This window comes from Curcuma longa, chromosome 11, assembly GCF_044706935.1.
Source record: "Curcuma longa cultivar G26 ecotype Majalengka, Jawa Barat chromosome 11, ITB_CL_G26_1.1, whole genome shotgun sequence".
Classification (NCBI taxonomy): domain Eukaryota; kingdom Viridiplantae; phylum Streptophyta; class Magnoliopsida; order Zingiberales; family Zingiberaceae; genus Curcuma; species Curcuma longa.
The window spans coordinates 22,557,805-22,573,387 of NC_133871.1; the positions used below are offsets into that span (position 1 = coordinate 22,557,805).

The 15,583-nt window shown below is 42.4% G+C and overlaps 4 protein-coding genes and 1 pseudogene across 4 annotated transcripts; 3 read left to right on the top strand and 2 right to left on the bottom strand.

Moving 5' to 3' along the window:
* Nucleotides 1-232: 232 nt before the first annotated feature.
* Nucleotides 233-1,272, bottom strand: LOC141840248 (ethylene-responsive transcription factor ERF039-like). The gene has a single exon (XM_074728179.1). It carries the CDS (start codon nucleotides 1,270-1,272, stop codon nucleotides 640-642), a length of 633 nt encoding a protein of 210 aa, XP_074584280.1. The 3' UTR covers nucleotides 233-639.
* Nucleotides 1,273-3,584: 2,312 nt separating this feature from the next.
* On the top strand, nucleotides 3,585-5,059 carry LOC141841249 (auxin-responsive protein SAUR36-like). The gene is made up of 2 exons (XM_074729398.1): nucleotides 3,585-4,084; nucleotides 4,718-5,059. The coding sequence occupies exons 1-2, from the start codon at nucleotides 3,628-3,630 to the stop codon at nucleotides 4,909-4,911; spliced, it is 651 nt and encodes a 216-aa protein (XP_074585499.1). The 5' UTR covers nucleotides 3,585-3,627; the 3' UTR covers nucleotides 4,912-5,059.
* Nucleotides 5,060-6,714: 1,655 nt separating this feature from the next.
* Nucleotides 6,715-8,157, top strand: LOC141838992 (salt tolerance receptor-like cytoplasmic kinase 1; annotated as a pseudogene).
* Nucleotides 8,158-10,112: 1,955 nt separating this feature from the next.
* LOC141842285 (COBRA-like protein 7) lies at nucleotides 10,113-11,932 on the bottom strand. The gene is made up of 6 exons (XM_074730496.1): nucleotides 11,855-11,932; nucleotides 11,699-11,778; nucleotides 11,083-11,533; nucleotides 10,845-11,001; nucleotides 10,489-10,763; nucleotides 10,113-10,411 (listed from the first exon to the last, which is right to left on the bottom strand). The coding sequence occupies exons 1-6, from the start codon at nucleotides 11,916-11,918 to the stop codon at nucleotides 10,113-10,115; spliced, it is 1,326 nt and encodes a 441-aa protein (XP_074586597.1). The 5' UTR covers nucleotides 11,919-11,932.
* Nucleotides 11,933-14,460: 2,528 nt separating this feature from the next.
* Nucleotides 14,461-15,488, top strand: LOC141838778 (zinc finger protein ZAT9-like). Its single transcript, XM_074726355.1, has one exon. The coding sequence runs from the start codon at nucleotides 14,461-14,463 to the stop codon at nucleotides 15,439-15,441; it is 981 nt and encodes a 326-aa protein (XP_074582456.1). The 3' UTR covers nucleotides 15,442-15,488.
* Nucleotides 15,489-15,583: the final 95 nt, after the last annotated feature.

A 15,583-nucleotide genomic window follows, 5' to 3' on the forward strand; every position in this document is an offset into this window, starting at 1 on the left:
ATAATACTTCCTCATAAGAATGACACAGTCATCGTTCATAATAATTCTCAAGGGATTCTTCATAAAGAACAATATCTACAGTCATCTAAGTAATTCCTTACATATTGAAGTTCATTATTCTTTGTTGGATATTTCTCTATTCCAATCTATCATCATTCATAGCTCATATTAAAACCAAGACCACTGGCAACTAATGAATCGATGTAAAATTGCATAAATAAAAGCGAAGTGCCTTACTTTTTGTCACTACACCAGTTGGATTAAAGCAACACAACACATGCAATGGCAACAAGTCAGTGATTTCCATTTTAGCATAGAAATCTAAAACAAACCACCGTCTTGTTCCTCCTATATCCTCAATGGCACACAAGAGACTCGAGGATTATGTTTCACTCGTTTACAACGAAATTAAGAAGGATTTCAACTCACAAAAATGAAGTATGTACAGTGAAATTGATGCCATATAGAACAAGTGGAAGAATGGAATTGCTGTTGAGTGAGACAGAATTCATTTACTTAAAAATCTGGATACGGTGGGATTGAATTCCGCCAAGGGAGCTCCCATTTGCAGCACTGCTCTTCTGCTCGAGTAGAGAGCAACAGATTGAGGTAATGGTGAGCATGAGCGCACATAGTAGATTAGTAGGCCCAGAAGAATGGCTCCTCCATTAGGAACTCAACAGCTTCCTCCGCTGCCGCCGCCGGATGCCACGACGAGGAGGAAGCCACGTAGCATAGCCCTTCCTTCCCGCCCCCATCCAGAAACAGGTCAGGGAGATCGAACAGCGCGTCGTCCGCGTCACCGCTAGTGGACGGAGTCGACGACGCGGCGTCAGGCGCCATAGCGGCGGCGAGGGCAGCGGCGGCCTGGATGTCCTTGGGCGCCGCGGAGGCGGGGCGCGGGAACTCGGAGGACAAATGCGGGAAGTTGAGGTGGGCGGCGGGGCCCTTCACGGCCAGCGCGGCCACGTCGTGCGCCCGCGCCGCCATCTCCGCCGTCGGGAAGGTCCCCAGCCAGATCCGCGACTTCTTCCGCGGCTCCCGGATCTCCGACACCCACTTCCCCCAACTCCTCATCCGGACGCCGCGGTACACAGGGTGCTTCCCGTCGTTGCTCCTCTTCTTCCTACCTCCGCCGCCGCCGTCGCCGCCGGCATCAGAACTGGCACCCTTGCGAGCCTCCTTCCCAGCATTGATAGGGCTGGAACAGGAGGAAGAAAAAGAGGAAGAGGAGGAGGAGCAGGAGTTGGGTTCGCAGTCTTCCATTACCATTCCTGTCGTGGTAAGTGGAAGATTTGGGTCGCATAAATAGTAACGTGAGGGAATCCTGATTTCTTAAAAATAAATATAATAAATGACTTTATTTAAAAAATAAACATTATAAAAATGAGAAAAAGACGAAGCTACGGTTGCGTCCAACGGTGTCGTTGTGTTGCAACTTGGACACGTCGTTAAAAATTATTTAGAGAAATTGAAATATTCATAAATCATTGTGATTAGAAAATTCGTAAACCACGCATATCGTATATCTCAATACTAGAAATATCTATCAAGGCCAATGGGGCCCACCAATAAACAATATTATATTATAAAAAAACAAACTATCAAGAGTATGGATCCCACTCATGTTAAACACTAAACATTAAGAGCGAGTTGATTGACACTTGAGAAAATTTGATTAAATCGCGGAGTGAGCGGCACCTAATAAAAGTTTTTTTTTTAAGTTGGTTTGGCATCGATTAATTTAAAAAATGATCGATTTAATTCTATAAAAAATTTATTGATTCATCCAAGTAAATTAGAAAGTAAAAATAATAATTTAATTTAATTTTTAATGTTCTCGAATCTACTATTCATTATTTATTTAAGAGAAAATCTTAACAAACTTATTATAGTTGAATTTGGAACTTTAAATATTTGATTCTCTGGTTGACTGATCAACAATCTCAATGTTGCTCCTAGGCGTCGTGTAGTGTTTTTATCACTGGCCATTGAAGCGGCCAATCCACCAACGGGCTTCCATCTAAGATTCGGTCAACGGTCAACCAAATCTTAGTTGTATTGATTAGTCTGATCAACGTTTTACCTACTTTTAGCATCAAATCTTAGATTTGGGCTGTTCATTTTAGAGAAGGCCGAGGCCCATTATGTGTTTGTTAAACACATTGTCGAAATCATTCGATTCACGTTCTAGTAAATAGTACAGATTTGGACACTCGATGGCTCTTTTTTATCTACTTAAAATAGTCAGCACTTTTTATTTTAATATTATTTATCATCAAACTTATCCAAAAAAGAAAAGAAATAAAATAAAAATTAATTGGGTAAAAATCACAAGGACGTCCCTTTTAAATCAAAAGAATGTTTTTTATAAATCAAATGAGCATCTCTCTTATAATTTATCTTGAAAAAATATTTTAATCCAATCCTTTGTAAAATTTCTATAATATTTAATAGGTATCAAGTAGCTTCTATAATCCAAATTATTCAATAGCTATTACAATATATAAAAGTTATTTAGTAGCTTTTATGGCATATTTATGATTTCTATAAAATATTAATGTTCAACATATTTAGTGTAAATTTAGAGTGCATATTAATTTTTACATAGTCGTGATCAAATGCATGTCATAAAGTTATCATCGCTTATTTTACTCGTTAAAATATTATTTTAACTAGATTATCATTAAAAAATAATATAAAATTAAATTAGCAATCAACTTCTTTACGTTGTAAAAATGACATGTTAACTTCTACATGATTTCTGATGTAGAAGCTAACAGCCAACTTCTATCCATGATAGAAGCTACATGTTAATCTTTACACATTCAAGTATTTAGATAATGTAAAGATATTTTAGACCATGTGTATTAAATGGGATATCCATTCAACTTGATTTATAAAATCTGAACGCTCTTTAGATTTTTGTCCAAATTAATTTTGACGAGTTCATCGTGTCAAATTTGGGTTCCTAGATTGGCAATCCTCCGGTCGAGTCAATCTCGGGCTCAACTTTTTCTCCACGTACCCTTTTTTCTCCCCATCAAGTTTCTCGAAGCTTTGATAGTTTGCCGCGTTCTTATCTTCATTTAATACGACAATTTGACATTCAAGAAAAAACAAATAAAACTAATATAAATGCAACTTTCATGCAAATACAATTCAATGTCAAAGTCGTTTTTTATAATATAAAATTTGAAAAGATTTATTAATAATTAATTTTGAAACGCGGTGCACAGAAGTTGGTAGGCATTTTCTGTAAACCACTCCTTGTACGGACTTGTCAAATACCACTAGAAGTATTTCTTCTTTTCACCTTTATATTTTAGTTATTTTTTAAAATACTCATTCATCCACCTACTTTGAAAAATACAATCAAAATACTCTTACAGATTATTATTATTATTTTATCTTTATATTTTTAAAGTATTACAAAGAAAAAGATAACGCGTGATTAAATAAAATTTTCTCTACTAATTCTACGGAAAATGGCCAATCACAGAGCACTGTTGACTGAGTCGTCTTCTTCTACTGCTATTTGAGCCTTTGTTTGTTCTCTATCTCGTTCTCGTGGATTTCTTCACCGCTGGTTTTGATGCTTTCTCCATCTTCTTCTTTTAAGAAAGGATGAAATACGGCGGCTTTAGATTGGGGCTGCGCCTCCGCCGATCATGGCGGTGCCTCATTCGCCGCCGCGCTAAACGGTACCTCCGCCTTGACCGCGACGCCGGCTACAAGAGCTCCTCGACGATGACGGCGAAGCTCAGCGACTGGGGCCGCCTCCTCGTGAGCCGACTACCCTCCTTTAGAATCCGCGGGGCCTATCGAAAGATGCAGCAGGGAGAGGCGGAAGCGCAGGGCGGGCCTCCGCCGAAAGGGTATCTGTCGGTGTACGTCGGGGGCGAGAAGGAGGACGGAGCACCGCGGAGGTACACGGTTCCGGTGATGTACTTCAACCACCCTCTGTTCGCGGAGCTGCTGCAGGAGGCGGAGAAGGAGTTCGGGTTCCACCACCCCGGCGGCATCACCATACCCTGCCCCGCCGCCAAGTTCGAGAACGTCCGCACCAGGATCGCCGCCGGCGGTGAGAGTCTCCGCCGTCGGAGCTTCTCATGTGTTCAGTCGTAATGGAGGCCCACCACCTCGCCTGCTGCTACGTTATACTCGTACTCTTTTGCTAGTAATTTCACGTTAAAAATACTAAATATATCTTTCAAATTGCCTAGAGGCAAACACACAGCATGACTGACCAAACTCTGGGGAGGAAGGCAAAAAAAAAACTGCTAACTTTTCTTTAGATATGATTTATTAATGCTTTAGCAACAGACAGATGTGATCGATCTTCATGCTCATTCATGCACAATTGATATTCGATTAAATGCATCAATTAGAAATCTCGAAGGTTTTAATTTGTTTTGCTGAGTAGCTAGTAACTGATGAGGGTGGCTGTCCAGGGCAATCAGAGACACAAGTGCACGTAGTCCCATCAGCGCCACCGCATGCACCAACTTTGGAAACCCCAACAGTATCGCACATCTGTTGGCATATGCTTCTGTCACAGTATCCAGTAGCACACGACGTGGGACCTTCAGCTGCACACACAAGCACACACACAGATAGATTTCAATTTTGAAGTGGTTATAATCTACTGTGGAAAACAAATATATATTTGCTACGATCACAATTTATTTGTTGGTTACCTGATGAGCAATTGTAGCTACAGTAGCAACTGGGAGGAGCAATATCGCAGCTACCTTGGGCCACTTCTCCACGAAAGTTATTACATGTTTGTTGGCAAAGAGTAGGTATACAGATACTGTCAGTGCATTGTGGTATACCCTCATCGGCATTCATCTTGCTCAAATGTGTGCCAATCACTGCCACATGTATTCAAAACAGCAAAGGACTTAACAAGGAAAAAAAGAGAATGATCAATGACAATTGCTTAGGTGATTAAAGTAGCTAGAGAATTAAGTACTCAAAACTAGAAGCATGAGGAGGATGGCATCTCCATTGATCAAGTAGGGTCCTTTCATTCTTTGAGAGATCAATCTTGAACACCGATCGATGTCAAATTAAACCTTTGTGAGATTATGGTTCATTATTTATAGCTTCGTCACTTCATATGTTAGGAAAGGTAGTGGATCATTTGTTATCCAAATACAGAAAAAGGTAGTGTATCGCTTTGATCTTCTCTTATTATCTAGTAGATTTGCTTCTAGATTCATTGTACTAATTGCTCCTTTTATATGAATTTGGCTCAGTCATGTACACATTTTTAAAGATACAAAATATGTTATTTAAATTTGCCAATTTTGATCTTATTTTGGATGAAAAGGTCTAGGATTTATGTTAGAGCTTACGCCCAATATAAAAAAAAGCACCTAGGCTCTATGAGGAGAGTTGCTAAAATTCAACATGATCGAATTATAGTCAACTTGGGATATATCATGTTGTATTAACAACTTGCCGAATCAGGTTGTTTGTTTAATATTTATTTCATTCAAATACAATAGATGAACAAATCATCGGCCAACGACCTATTGACATACATATTCCTTGGAAATAGTTGTTGAAAGAGATAAGAGACCTGAAAAATATTTAAAAAGAGAGTTAAAATAACATCGGGAATAAATTCCGATAAACTATTCAGACATTCAAATTAAGATGTTGCATGAGAGAGGAGATTAAAGCTGAAAAAAATTAGGATGTGTGTCCATGCGTATGGATAATAGAGTTGATATAAAAACATTCGAAAAAAGTACATAGGATGTGTTTCAATTGTCCATATCTTTTGATATATTTCTTTGTCTTAGGGGTTATTGATCATAAGAGTGAACCAACATTATGGGATGAAACTCAGTAGAGCATCCTTTGATTGACAGTTCATCATGACTTTATTCCCGTGTGACACATGAAAGTAATAGATTTCCGCCGCATCAATATGCATAAGGATTATTGTAACAATGGGAAAACGTGTTCTGCATGACTGAGAGCTTCTTGTTCATTTCCTTTGACTGAGACTCGTCTCAAAAGGGAGAGCAGTATCTGGAAAAGAGAATTTAAAGATCTTTGTTTACTTGAAAGGAACAAGACAAGAGGGAGAGAAAAGGAGAAATTGAAGCACGAAGGAAACGTTTTTTTTTTTAAGTTCGACTAGCTGTTTCATGATCTATACAACCTAACAACGGTATAATATCTGGCGTGCATTCAAAATCATAAACTTGTATATCTAGCTTTGAACCAACATGTAGAAACCTAGGAGTGTCATTGTATTCGGTGTAGGGCTTCAGCTAAAAATACTTTATACATTAGGGAAAAGACTCTCTTAAATCCCCTCTTTCTAAAAAGTAAAGGCACCTCAGACAAAGTTAGTGAGATAAGAAAGACAGAGTTATGCCAAAGCAAGCTGTAGCAAAAGGAAAAAGGAGTTGCTAATTGTTTTGTGGAATAAGAAACATTATGAATCCATAAAATACTCATCAATGATGATTTCCCCAGTGATGACAGACCTCTCACCAACCATCCCCTCCTCCATTACTTTGACTTCTACACCACCACCACCTCCATACAATCATTCTCAGTCTGACCAAGCTCATCCCAGTATTCCTTACAATCCACCTAATTTATTATTCCATTCATAAATTAGGTGAATAGAAGTCTTCATATAAATGTACTCTTCCTTCTCCATCCCTCTCGCATTCTCCTCTTCTCGTCTCTCATTTCCCTAAGTTTTATCCGTTTTGCCATTCCGGCCGCCGTCTCCTTGCTGCCTGTTGCTTTAGATTCTGTCGCCTGAGTTACGATGTTCCGAGGGTGTACAGAATACCGCTCTGCGGATGCTTCCGGAACCCGGGCGAGTCGGACCTCGGCCCGGCCCAGGCCCGCGTGGCTGATGAACCGGAAACCGAGCCGGAGAAGGAGGCGGCGGCGCCGGTGCCACGGCGGTTCAGTTGGGCGGAGGTCGAGTTTGCGACCGGGAAGTTCGCCGACTCCGCGGTGGTCGGCGAGGGAGGAACCAGCACCGTCTACCTCGGCCGCCTCCCGGATTTCTCCCTGGTGGCCGTCAAGCTCCATCGTCCCAGCGAGCGCCTCCACCGCGCTTTTCGTCAGGAGCTTGACGTCCTCCTCCGCCTCCACCACTCCCACATAGTCCGTCTTCTCGGCTACTGCGATGACCACGGTTCGCGATCTGTAGCCTAATTCTGTTACTGTTTTTTTCCCCCGAACCCTCTGTTGCGTTTTCCCTAATTCGAGGTTTCGGATCGCGATTGGATTGCAGAGGAAGAAGGGGCTTTGGTGTTCGAGTACGTACCGAAAGGGAGCCTCCATGAGAAGCTCCACGGCCGAGAGGTGCTGCCGTGGGCGCAGCGGATGGCGATCGCGTACCAGGTGGCGCAGGCGCTGGAGTACCTGCACGAGGAGTGCGATCCCCAGGTGGTGCACGGCGACGTAAAGGCCGCGAACGTGCTCCTCGATGGGCGGATGGAGGCGAAGCTGTGCGACTTCGGATCCGCCCGGGTGGGCTTCTCGGCGGCCGTGGGGCCGCCAAGATCCGGCCTCGCCATGGTGGTGGGCTCGCCGGGGTACATCGACCCGCACTACCTCCGCTCGGGGATGGTCTCCAAGAAGTGCGACGTGTACAGCTTCGGGGTGCTGCTGCTGGAGCTCGTCACTGGGGCGGAGGCGTTCGACGCCGAGCGCGAGCGGCGGCTGACGGCGGAGATGGCCCCGGTGTTGCACAACCCGGCGGGGCGGGTGGAGGAGGCGGTGGACGCCGGATTGGGCGGGGCGTACGAAGCCGGAGAGGCATACAGCGGCGGTGATAGCGGTGGCGGCAGTGTTGCGTGGGGATTGGGCGGGGCGTACGAAGCCGGAGAGGCATCGGCGGTGATAGCGGTGGCGGCAGTGTGCGTGGGGAGTAACCCGAGCCTCCGCCCCACAATGGCGGATGTGGTCGGGATGCTGCGGGAGAAGACGTTGTCGTCCATCGCAGCCGTCGCAGGAGCATGCGATGGCAAAAAAGAGTTGTAACGTTGGGGGAAAATGTCTATTCAGTCCGTCAATTTTAAAGTATACATTAGGAGACGAGGCAAATTTGTATAATACAAATTCTAAAAGAAAATTTGCATATTGAGTGTTTTTGGTTTAAATAAATATATAATTAATTAATTATAAATCTTATTATATTTAAACAAGAAAGTCAAGAGGGTAAACCCGTTGTCATCTCTGCTGCTGAGAGCCTATTAATTGTTGGATTGAATTCGAGGTGAGGAAATAAGTGTACAATTTGAAATCCCATCATTTTCCAACCCTATAAATGTGATATTTGAAACTTTCTCCTTGCTATGATTGGTGGGGTCCAGCTGAGATTGGAGTACAAGGTGACAGATCACCTCACCAATGATTGCGCGTTGGAAGAATGCAATGGCCGGCCATCACGTGGCTGTGGTGACTTGTCACGTTTTCTAAAATCCTCCCTCCCCTCCCCTGTGGAAGTTATATGATTTTTTTTCTTCCAGTTGTCCAATTCCATCGAAATTTAATTCTGAACTTTAATTCCATTTAGATTTTGCATAGTATTGTTAATCTTTCATGCAATTTTAGGTTTAATTTGTCTCTGTGTTGATGAATGAGAAAGGGCATGAGAGAGTTTGACCTGAAGGCTTATGGCCCTACTAATACGGGGAGCTCAATTATGGCAGTGCCCTGTTTATGAGCTGCCACAACCAAACGTTCACATGCTGAACTTAATTCCTTGTTACATTTGGGTGGCAATGCCAGCTCGTTGTTTATGTAGGCGTTCCAGCACATTATGTGATGTGTGCACCATGTCCAATGCATGTTTGATAATGAACAGATGTGTCCGGGTCTCTTGGTATTGAAAGTAAGATCTCCTTATGTATTGAAAGTAAGATCTCCTTATGGACTTATTGCATATTTGATTTATTTCTCCATAAATAATCGTGGAACGCTCGGGGTCAACATTTTACCTTTTTGCAGGATTGATAGTGGACAAATATATCTAAACATATTTTGTAGCTTTTGTGAACTTGTTTGATACAAAACCTAATACATATGCTTAACTATGATCCTATGGATGATTATGATCAAACCATTGGTGAGTGAACATGATGACGTGCACGTCTCTTTGAAAATAGTCATGTCAAAAGAAATAAAGAATCTTGAAAAATACTCCAGTTAAAATGATACCGAAAATGAATTCCGATAAGTGATTCTGACGCTTAAGTTAGGGTTTCACGAAAATGAGAATATTGATTTGAAGAAAATTAAGATTTTGTGTGTGTATGCTTGTGCCTATAGAGATGAACGACATTTTAAAGAACTATTTATGTGTTTGTTTCTTAAAATGTGACATCCCTTTAGAGTATGTTGATCGTATATGATACATTGAAGATACTTGCTATCATTTATGATATGTCTTGATATACGTATTTTCGTTGTCCATATCTTCCAGAATATACATTACATGTTCTCTAAAAAAAATAGTCCCGAGAATGAAGAGGTCATATGAATCCAAGTCAGATGCAGATGAGGAGATGAGATCAATGCCGACTAGCCTTATAAAGATAAAGTTGATGTTTGGTGCTGAAATGAGGTCGGCAGCTGAGTTGGAGATGAGGTCGGCGTCTAAGATCGAATCACAAATGAAGTCGGCACCTAGGGACAAGATGAGGTTGAGATCTACGCTTAAGGATGAGATGAAAATGAGGTCGACATATGAGGTCGAATCGTGGATGAGATCAACGCGATCAAGATGAAACTGAGATTGACACATAAACTGAGTCAGAGATAAGATCGACATATGTGGCTGACCTCAAAGAACAACCTAGACTCTTAGGGATGCGTGCACCAAACTAGTTCGACTAGACTGATTCAAGTCTCATCTAAGTCTAGTTCACTACTTTTGGGGGCTTGCTCAACTCATCTTCATTTCGACCAACAACTCTAGTACGATTCCATACCACATCACTTATCATATTAGCAAATTTTAACACAGAACCAAGAGGCCGAAATCTCATATTATATCTCTTCCAAATTCCTATTATGAGAAAATTATCTATTCAAATGTATGACAAAAGACTGCATAATCACAGTAGCACTAAAACCACAGAAAGCAAAATTGAGGATAGAAACACAGTTACATCATAAACCAACGGGGAAGAAGCCATGGAGTAGTCTTTGGGCAGCGACGGGTACAAATCCGGTGGTGGCATGACACAGTCGTGGCCGTTGAAAGATAACCTCCTCGGAAATGGCCAGCCTCCTTTGAACGTGAACTCCTCCGTATCCTTGTGCAGCAGCATCTCACTCTGCACATTCCCGTTCTCTCCATAGTTGAGCAACATGTCATTGTAATACTCGATCCCCCAAAACACACCGGTGTCGTCTGCGAGAAGGAAACAGCTTCAGCTCCTCCTTCTACATTACAATTTATCTATGGCATAAACATGTATCTGTACTTACTGATACTGCCATACTGAAGGAGAGGGTGGTAATTGAAGCTAAAGATCTGCACGAGGCTTCGAAGATTGGGATGCTGCAGCACTAAATTCCAGTCACTGTAGTTCTTGTTCATGTTGTAGTTGGTGATGGTCATCTTCACTCTCCAGTACTCCTTGTAGCTGACCTTCACATGCCAATGCACGCTAATGGGGCACATGTGTTTTGTGCAGAGAAGAGGGCCTTGTGATCCATCACCGTCACTAGACAGTTCCTTCAACCTGGATTGCTCATCATCCCTGCAACATTCAATGCAAAAACAAGTGGATTTATGCACTGAAATGGCATGCAGATTGTGTTCCAGATCACGGCGAGCTTGCCTTAAGCAGAGAGGTGATGTTGGTGTACCCTGGCAGCCACAGCTACAGTCAGGGCAGGAAACGATGGTGTTGTCGTAGAAAGTCGACAATGAGACACAGCAACTGGGCGTTGCTGATTCCCTGAACTGCGAGTAGGAGCAGATCACTTCCCATGTCGCTGCATTAGAAACACATACCGTAAGCAATCGCTTACCATGGCATGATCTGCCACTCTAGATGTAAGTTTCTTAGAACTCACACTGTGCCTGGGTGGTCCTTTGGGTGTCAGATTTGAACTTGCTGGGCGCCACCGTGGTTGCGTTGCTGCAACTGTAACCGGGAACTCCGAGGGTGAAGTTGTACGGCTTGGGATTTGCGTCGTCGGTGATGTTGCGGGAGTCGATGACCATTTGGAAGGAGGCTCGGATGAGGGAGGGGCCCTGGGCGAGGGAGGAGAGGACGCCACTGCGGCAGCAGTCGGCGGTTCGGAGGTTGTAGGGGGCGCCTATGGGGAGGTCGATGATGGTGGGGGATTTGTCGCAGCAGTGAGGGAGGGCGTCGCCCTTGAAGCGGGAGCAGTCTCCCTGGTTGGTCGACTCTGCTCCGCGCATGTCCCAGATCACTTCGTCGTTGGGCCACGTCCAACCCAGCCGCCAGCCGGGGATCTCGATGTGCCGGTAAAGCTGGTAGTTGTAGATGCTCACCAAAACCTGCAGAACAACAAGAGCAACAAGAAATCATGAAGACTGTCAGAATGCAAGACGGCCAAAAAGAGGATCGAATGAATAAAACGATGCTGAACGATCGATCACAGTTGAAACTCAGAAGAATCAATCTTTCAGAAACAAAATCAAAGAAGAGAATAAATGGATCACCGTGTAATGGTTGTCATTGGAGGTCATGAAATCCCACTTGATGGTGATATTGCCGTCGGGGTCCATTGGATCATACGCAACTAATAGACCAAAACATTCACATCAGAGAAAGCTCGAATCGATTCAGAATGCAAAACCCTGGGCAGTGATCATCACCTGAAGAGCAGAGAAAGTAGAGGAGCAGCAGGATAAAGAGTCGTCCCCCTGCACTGCTGCTCATCTCCCGTACTTGCACTCTCATGAACAAGGAACAAAGCGACAGGTAGAGGAGAGGGTAGACTTGCTATCTCAAGGAATCTTCTTTCTGGCCTTGCCCTCATCGAAGAAGAGAGAAGAAGACAAGGAGGCACTGCATGCATTTATCATGGACAGAGAGAAAGAGATAAAAAGAGAATTTGATTAATTTAAAGGGGGATGTTATGAGTATTTGGAGTCAATGCGTATACTAAATATCGTTTCCTTCCGAGGTTGGAAGAATATATTGCAGCATTGGAAAGCCAGCCAGCCAGCCTTCCCACTTCACAGTTTGTTTCCTACATAGAAAAGTGCAGGACTCTTTCCTGTTTGCCCACGTTATTCTAAATATTATAATAAAGACATGATAAACACAAATTTATCAAAAATAAAAAAAATATTAATGTAACTGGCTTGGTAGTAGATGATTGTTATATATAATATATAGAGGCATGGATAAGGTAGGAAGTTTAAGTACATTTGCAAAAGCCAAGGAATGGGAGTATATATATTTTGTGAGGGACAACAAGATATAAAACTCACTCAGTCGTCATGCATGAGGCATGCACCTACAGATTGAAATTTAACTTGAAAATGTTTGCCTATTGGAATTAATATCATTACCTTTGTTTGCCACAAATCTCATTGAAAATTGATTCTTCATGAAGAGATATTTGAATGTTTCTAGGTATACAAGAAAAAAATTGAAAAAAAAAGAGTTGGAAGAGAAATATTGTCTGTGCAATTATGGACTATGTTTGAATAATTAGTAAAAGAGAGACAATGACTTGCCAGGCTGCCTACTAAAATTGCTACGAGAATAAGGTTGGATATGCTAAGAATGTAATAATGAGTGCAGAAATGAAGATCAACAGCTGTATTTGGTCTGGCAATAAATGAATTAATTAAATTTGCAGAGAGTTTTCTGCTAAAATTTTTAGATTTGATTTAGTGTCAAGTAAAGAGATATTATTAAAAAACTATGTGGTGCACATCAAAATGGGTTTGATTTCTTAATGGCTATGCATTTAAGTTAAAGTTGCAATACAACAAATTTTTTGTGAGGTAAGTTATGGAATCCTTTTAAATGTCGGATAAATATTAATTAGATTGGTGTTAATGAGCATCATTATACTTTATTTATTTGCCATATATTTTATTACAAGCTTTTAATTTTTGGTTGTTAATTATTCAATTAATGCTTGCTAAAATATTGAGTCTAAAGAGACAAGAGACATCCTAGCGATCACTTTCTTAAATTTATATTGAAAATTAAAACCTAAATGAATATTTTTTCATTAGTATAGATACATTGGACTCGTTACATGTGTCATAAGTAAATTGGTGCTCATATACTTCATATGAACTTAATTACCTTAATGGATAGTTGTGAAGTCTTTTTATTTTTTGTGCTTCATCATTTTCTTCAATTTTGAATGCATGATGCTCAACTTCATCATCATGAAGATCCATTTCTTCGTCGTCCAAGTAGTAGGAGGAAGATTCACAAGAGCTTATTTGTTCATTGTAGAAAAGGGTAGGATGAAGATGCGAATAATATATAATCTTGTCTTGTATAATCTTTCACAATCTCGTTTTGTATGGATCCATAAAGTAGTTTTGTGAGTTTGGACCACATATATTTTTGCATTTTTAGCCTTTCTTTGCTATCCAACTCCTCCTCGTTCAAAACTCTTTCATTCTTTGTAAATAATGCTTTTTGCTCTTGACTCTATCTTTCCCCTTTTCGATAAAATTTACATGATCATCTCTCTTTATATTATCATTCTACTTTCCTATACAAGCTAAGTACAACACAAAATGAGATTTTTGTTATCTCTCAACTCGCAAGGCTTAAGCCTTTGGGATCTATGTATGCACAACAAGAAGTCCACATGTCCTTAGTTAAGTCATAGATACAATTTGGTCATGATAGTTGGAATTCGATCGAGATTGATTGAATCCCTCTAAGTAGTATTGGCTAGAATATGAGCTTGATTCTATTTATTAGTTTAGGGTGAAATTTGACGATTAGGCAAGATATCAAGAACAAGATTCTAAGAGTGAGTGGATGTAAATGGAGAAGAATTTTGATGAGCTGAAGTAAAGTTTAGTGTAAGGTGTCCAAAAAGATGATAAACTAATCATCCTAACTTCCACTAGCTATTTTTATTACACTTTGTAACTAACTTTAACCATAATAATATTCATATATAAATAATTAATTTAATTAATTTGGACCTAAATTTTAACTTTTAAAAGGAACTAAACTGGTGGTGTTTTCTAAATTAGCTATGAGGAATTAATGGCAAGAGAAAATTTGATATAAACATATATAACCTTTTTCATTTATTCTTTTTCTTGATTTAATAAATAAATTTCTTTATTTCTTGTTATTGTCGCAGTTCGTTCGTTACCCTTCGTTCATGGTTCGACGAATGCTTGTCAACAACTCTTCTAATTCTTCTTGCTCAACAGAAGAAGAAGAAGAAGAAGAGAATTCGAGCTAGATTTGCGTCGAGCCAGCCATGGAGCGGTTACGCTACTCCTGCAACCTCTGCTTCCGACGCTTTAACAACGGCCGCGCGCTCGGGGGCCACATGCGCTTCCACGCCGTCTCCGCCGCCGCCACTTCGCTGCTTCAAGGTGGCTCCTCAGCCTCGTTGGGCCAAAAAGTGGAGGGTAAGGAGGTGGGTGCTTCATACGGATTGAGAGCGAATCCTAGGAAGAGCTTCCGTCTCGTGGATCCCGAGTTCGCCTCGGAGGAGCTTCAGGCGGGATCCAGCGTCGTCGTTCAGGACCGGGAGAGCGATACGGAGTCTCCCACTGCCGTCCACAACCCGGTAAAGCGGCAGCGGACCTCCCTCATGGAAGCGAAGCCAGAGAGCTCCATCTCCGATATGACACCCGAGGAGGACGTCGCCTTGTCCCTTTTAATGCTCTCGCGCGACTCTTCTTGGGCCGCCGCCTCGGTGGACGTCCGCCCCTCCGAAGGCTCCAATGAAGATGAAGACGAAGAAGAAGAAGAAGGTGAGGGGGAGGGTAAGGTTTGGCCATCGCGGGCGCCTCCGCCGCTGCGGAAGGGGCGAGGCCGGTACCAGTCCGGTCCGTGCAAGAAGGTCTTCCGGTCGTACCAAGCGCTTGGAGGCCACCAGGCGAGTCACAAAAAGACAAATGGCCACGCACCGGCCACTGAGCCTGGCCAGATCTATGGCGAGGCCGACTCCGCCGATGCCAAGATTCACCAGTGCCCCATCTGCTTAAGAGTCTTCAGCTCCGGTCAAGCTCTCGGAGGCCACAAGAGGGCCCATTTCACTTCTTCCTTGCCCATTTCGGTCGCCAAAAGTTCAGTCCCTCTTTATCCGCCACCACGCTCTCGGCTGAGGACCTCCTCATGGGTCGCCGCTGCCTCAGCCAACAGCACCAGCCTCTTCGACCTCAATTCGCCGGCGACGGCGGACGACGAGGTCGAGCTGTCGGCCATTTCGGATATGGAAGGACACATTTGATCAATCAACAGTCGAGGTGTAGAAATGAAAGAAGACAAGAAACCAAAACGAACACACTAAAAAACAGGTTTTTTGCTCAAAGAATTATGCTCAGTTCAGTTTTTTCTTTTCCTTTTCCTTTCAGTTGGTGATTTTTGTTTGT

Coding starts and splice junctions, on each gene's coding strand:
- LOC141840248 (XM_074728179.1), bottom strand. CDS start 1,272: ATGGTAATGGAAGACTGCGAACCCAACTCCTGCTCCTCCTCCTCTTCC.
- LOC141841249 (XM_074729398.1), top strand. CDS start 3,628: ATGAAATACGGCGGCTTTAGATTGGGGCTGCGCCTCCGCCGATCATGG. Junction 4,085..4,717: donor CACCAGGATCGCCGCCGGCG/GTGAGAGTCTCC, acceptor GAGCAATTGTAG/CTACAGTAGCAACTGGGAGG.
- LOC141842285 (XM_074730496.1), bottom strand. CDS start 11,918: ATGAGCAGCAGTGCAGGGGGACGACTCTTTATCCTGCTGCTCCTCTAC. Junction 11,534..11,698: donor CCAATGACAACCATTACACG/GTGATCCATTTA, acceptor GTTGTTCTGCAG/GTTTTGGTGAGCATCTACAA. Junction 10,764..10,844: donor ACATCACCTCTCTGCTTAAG/GCAAGCTCGCCG, acceptor TGAATGTTGCAG/GGATGATGAGCAATCCAGGT.
- LOC141838778 (XM_074726355.1), top strand. CDS start 14,461: ATGGAGCGGTTACGCTACTCCTGCAACCTCTGCTTCCGACGCTTTAAC.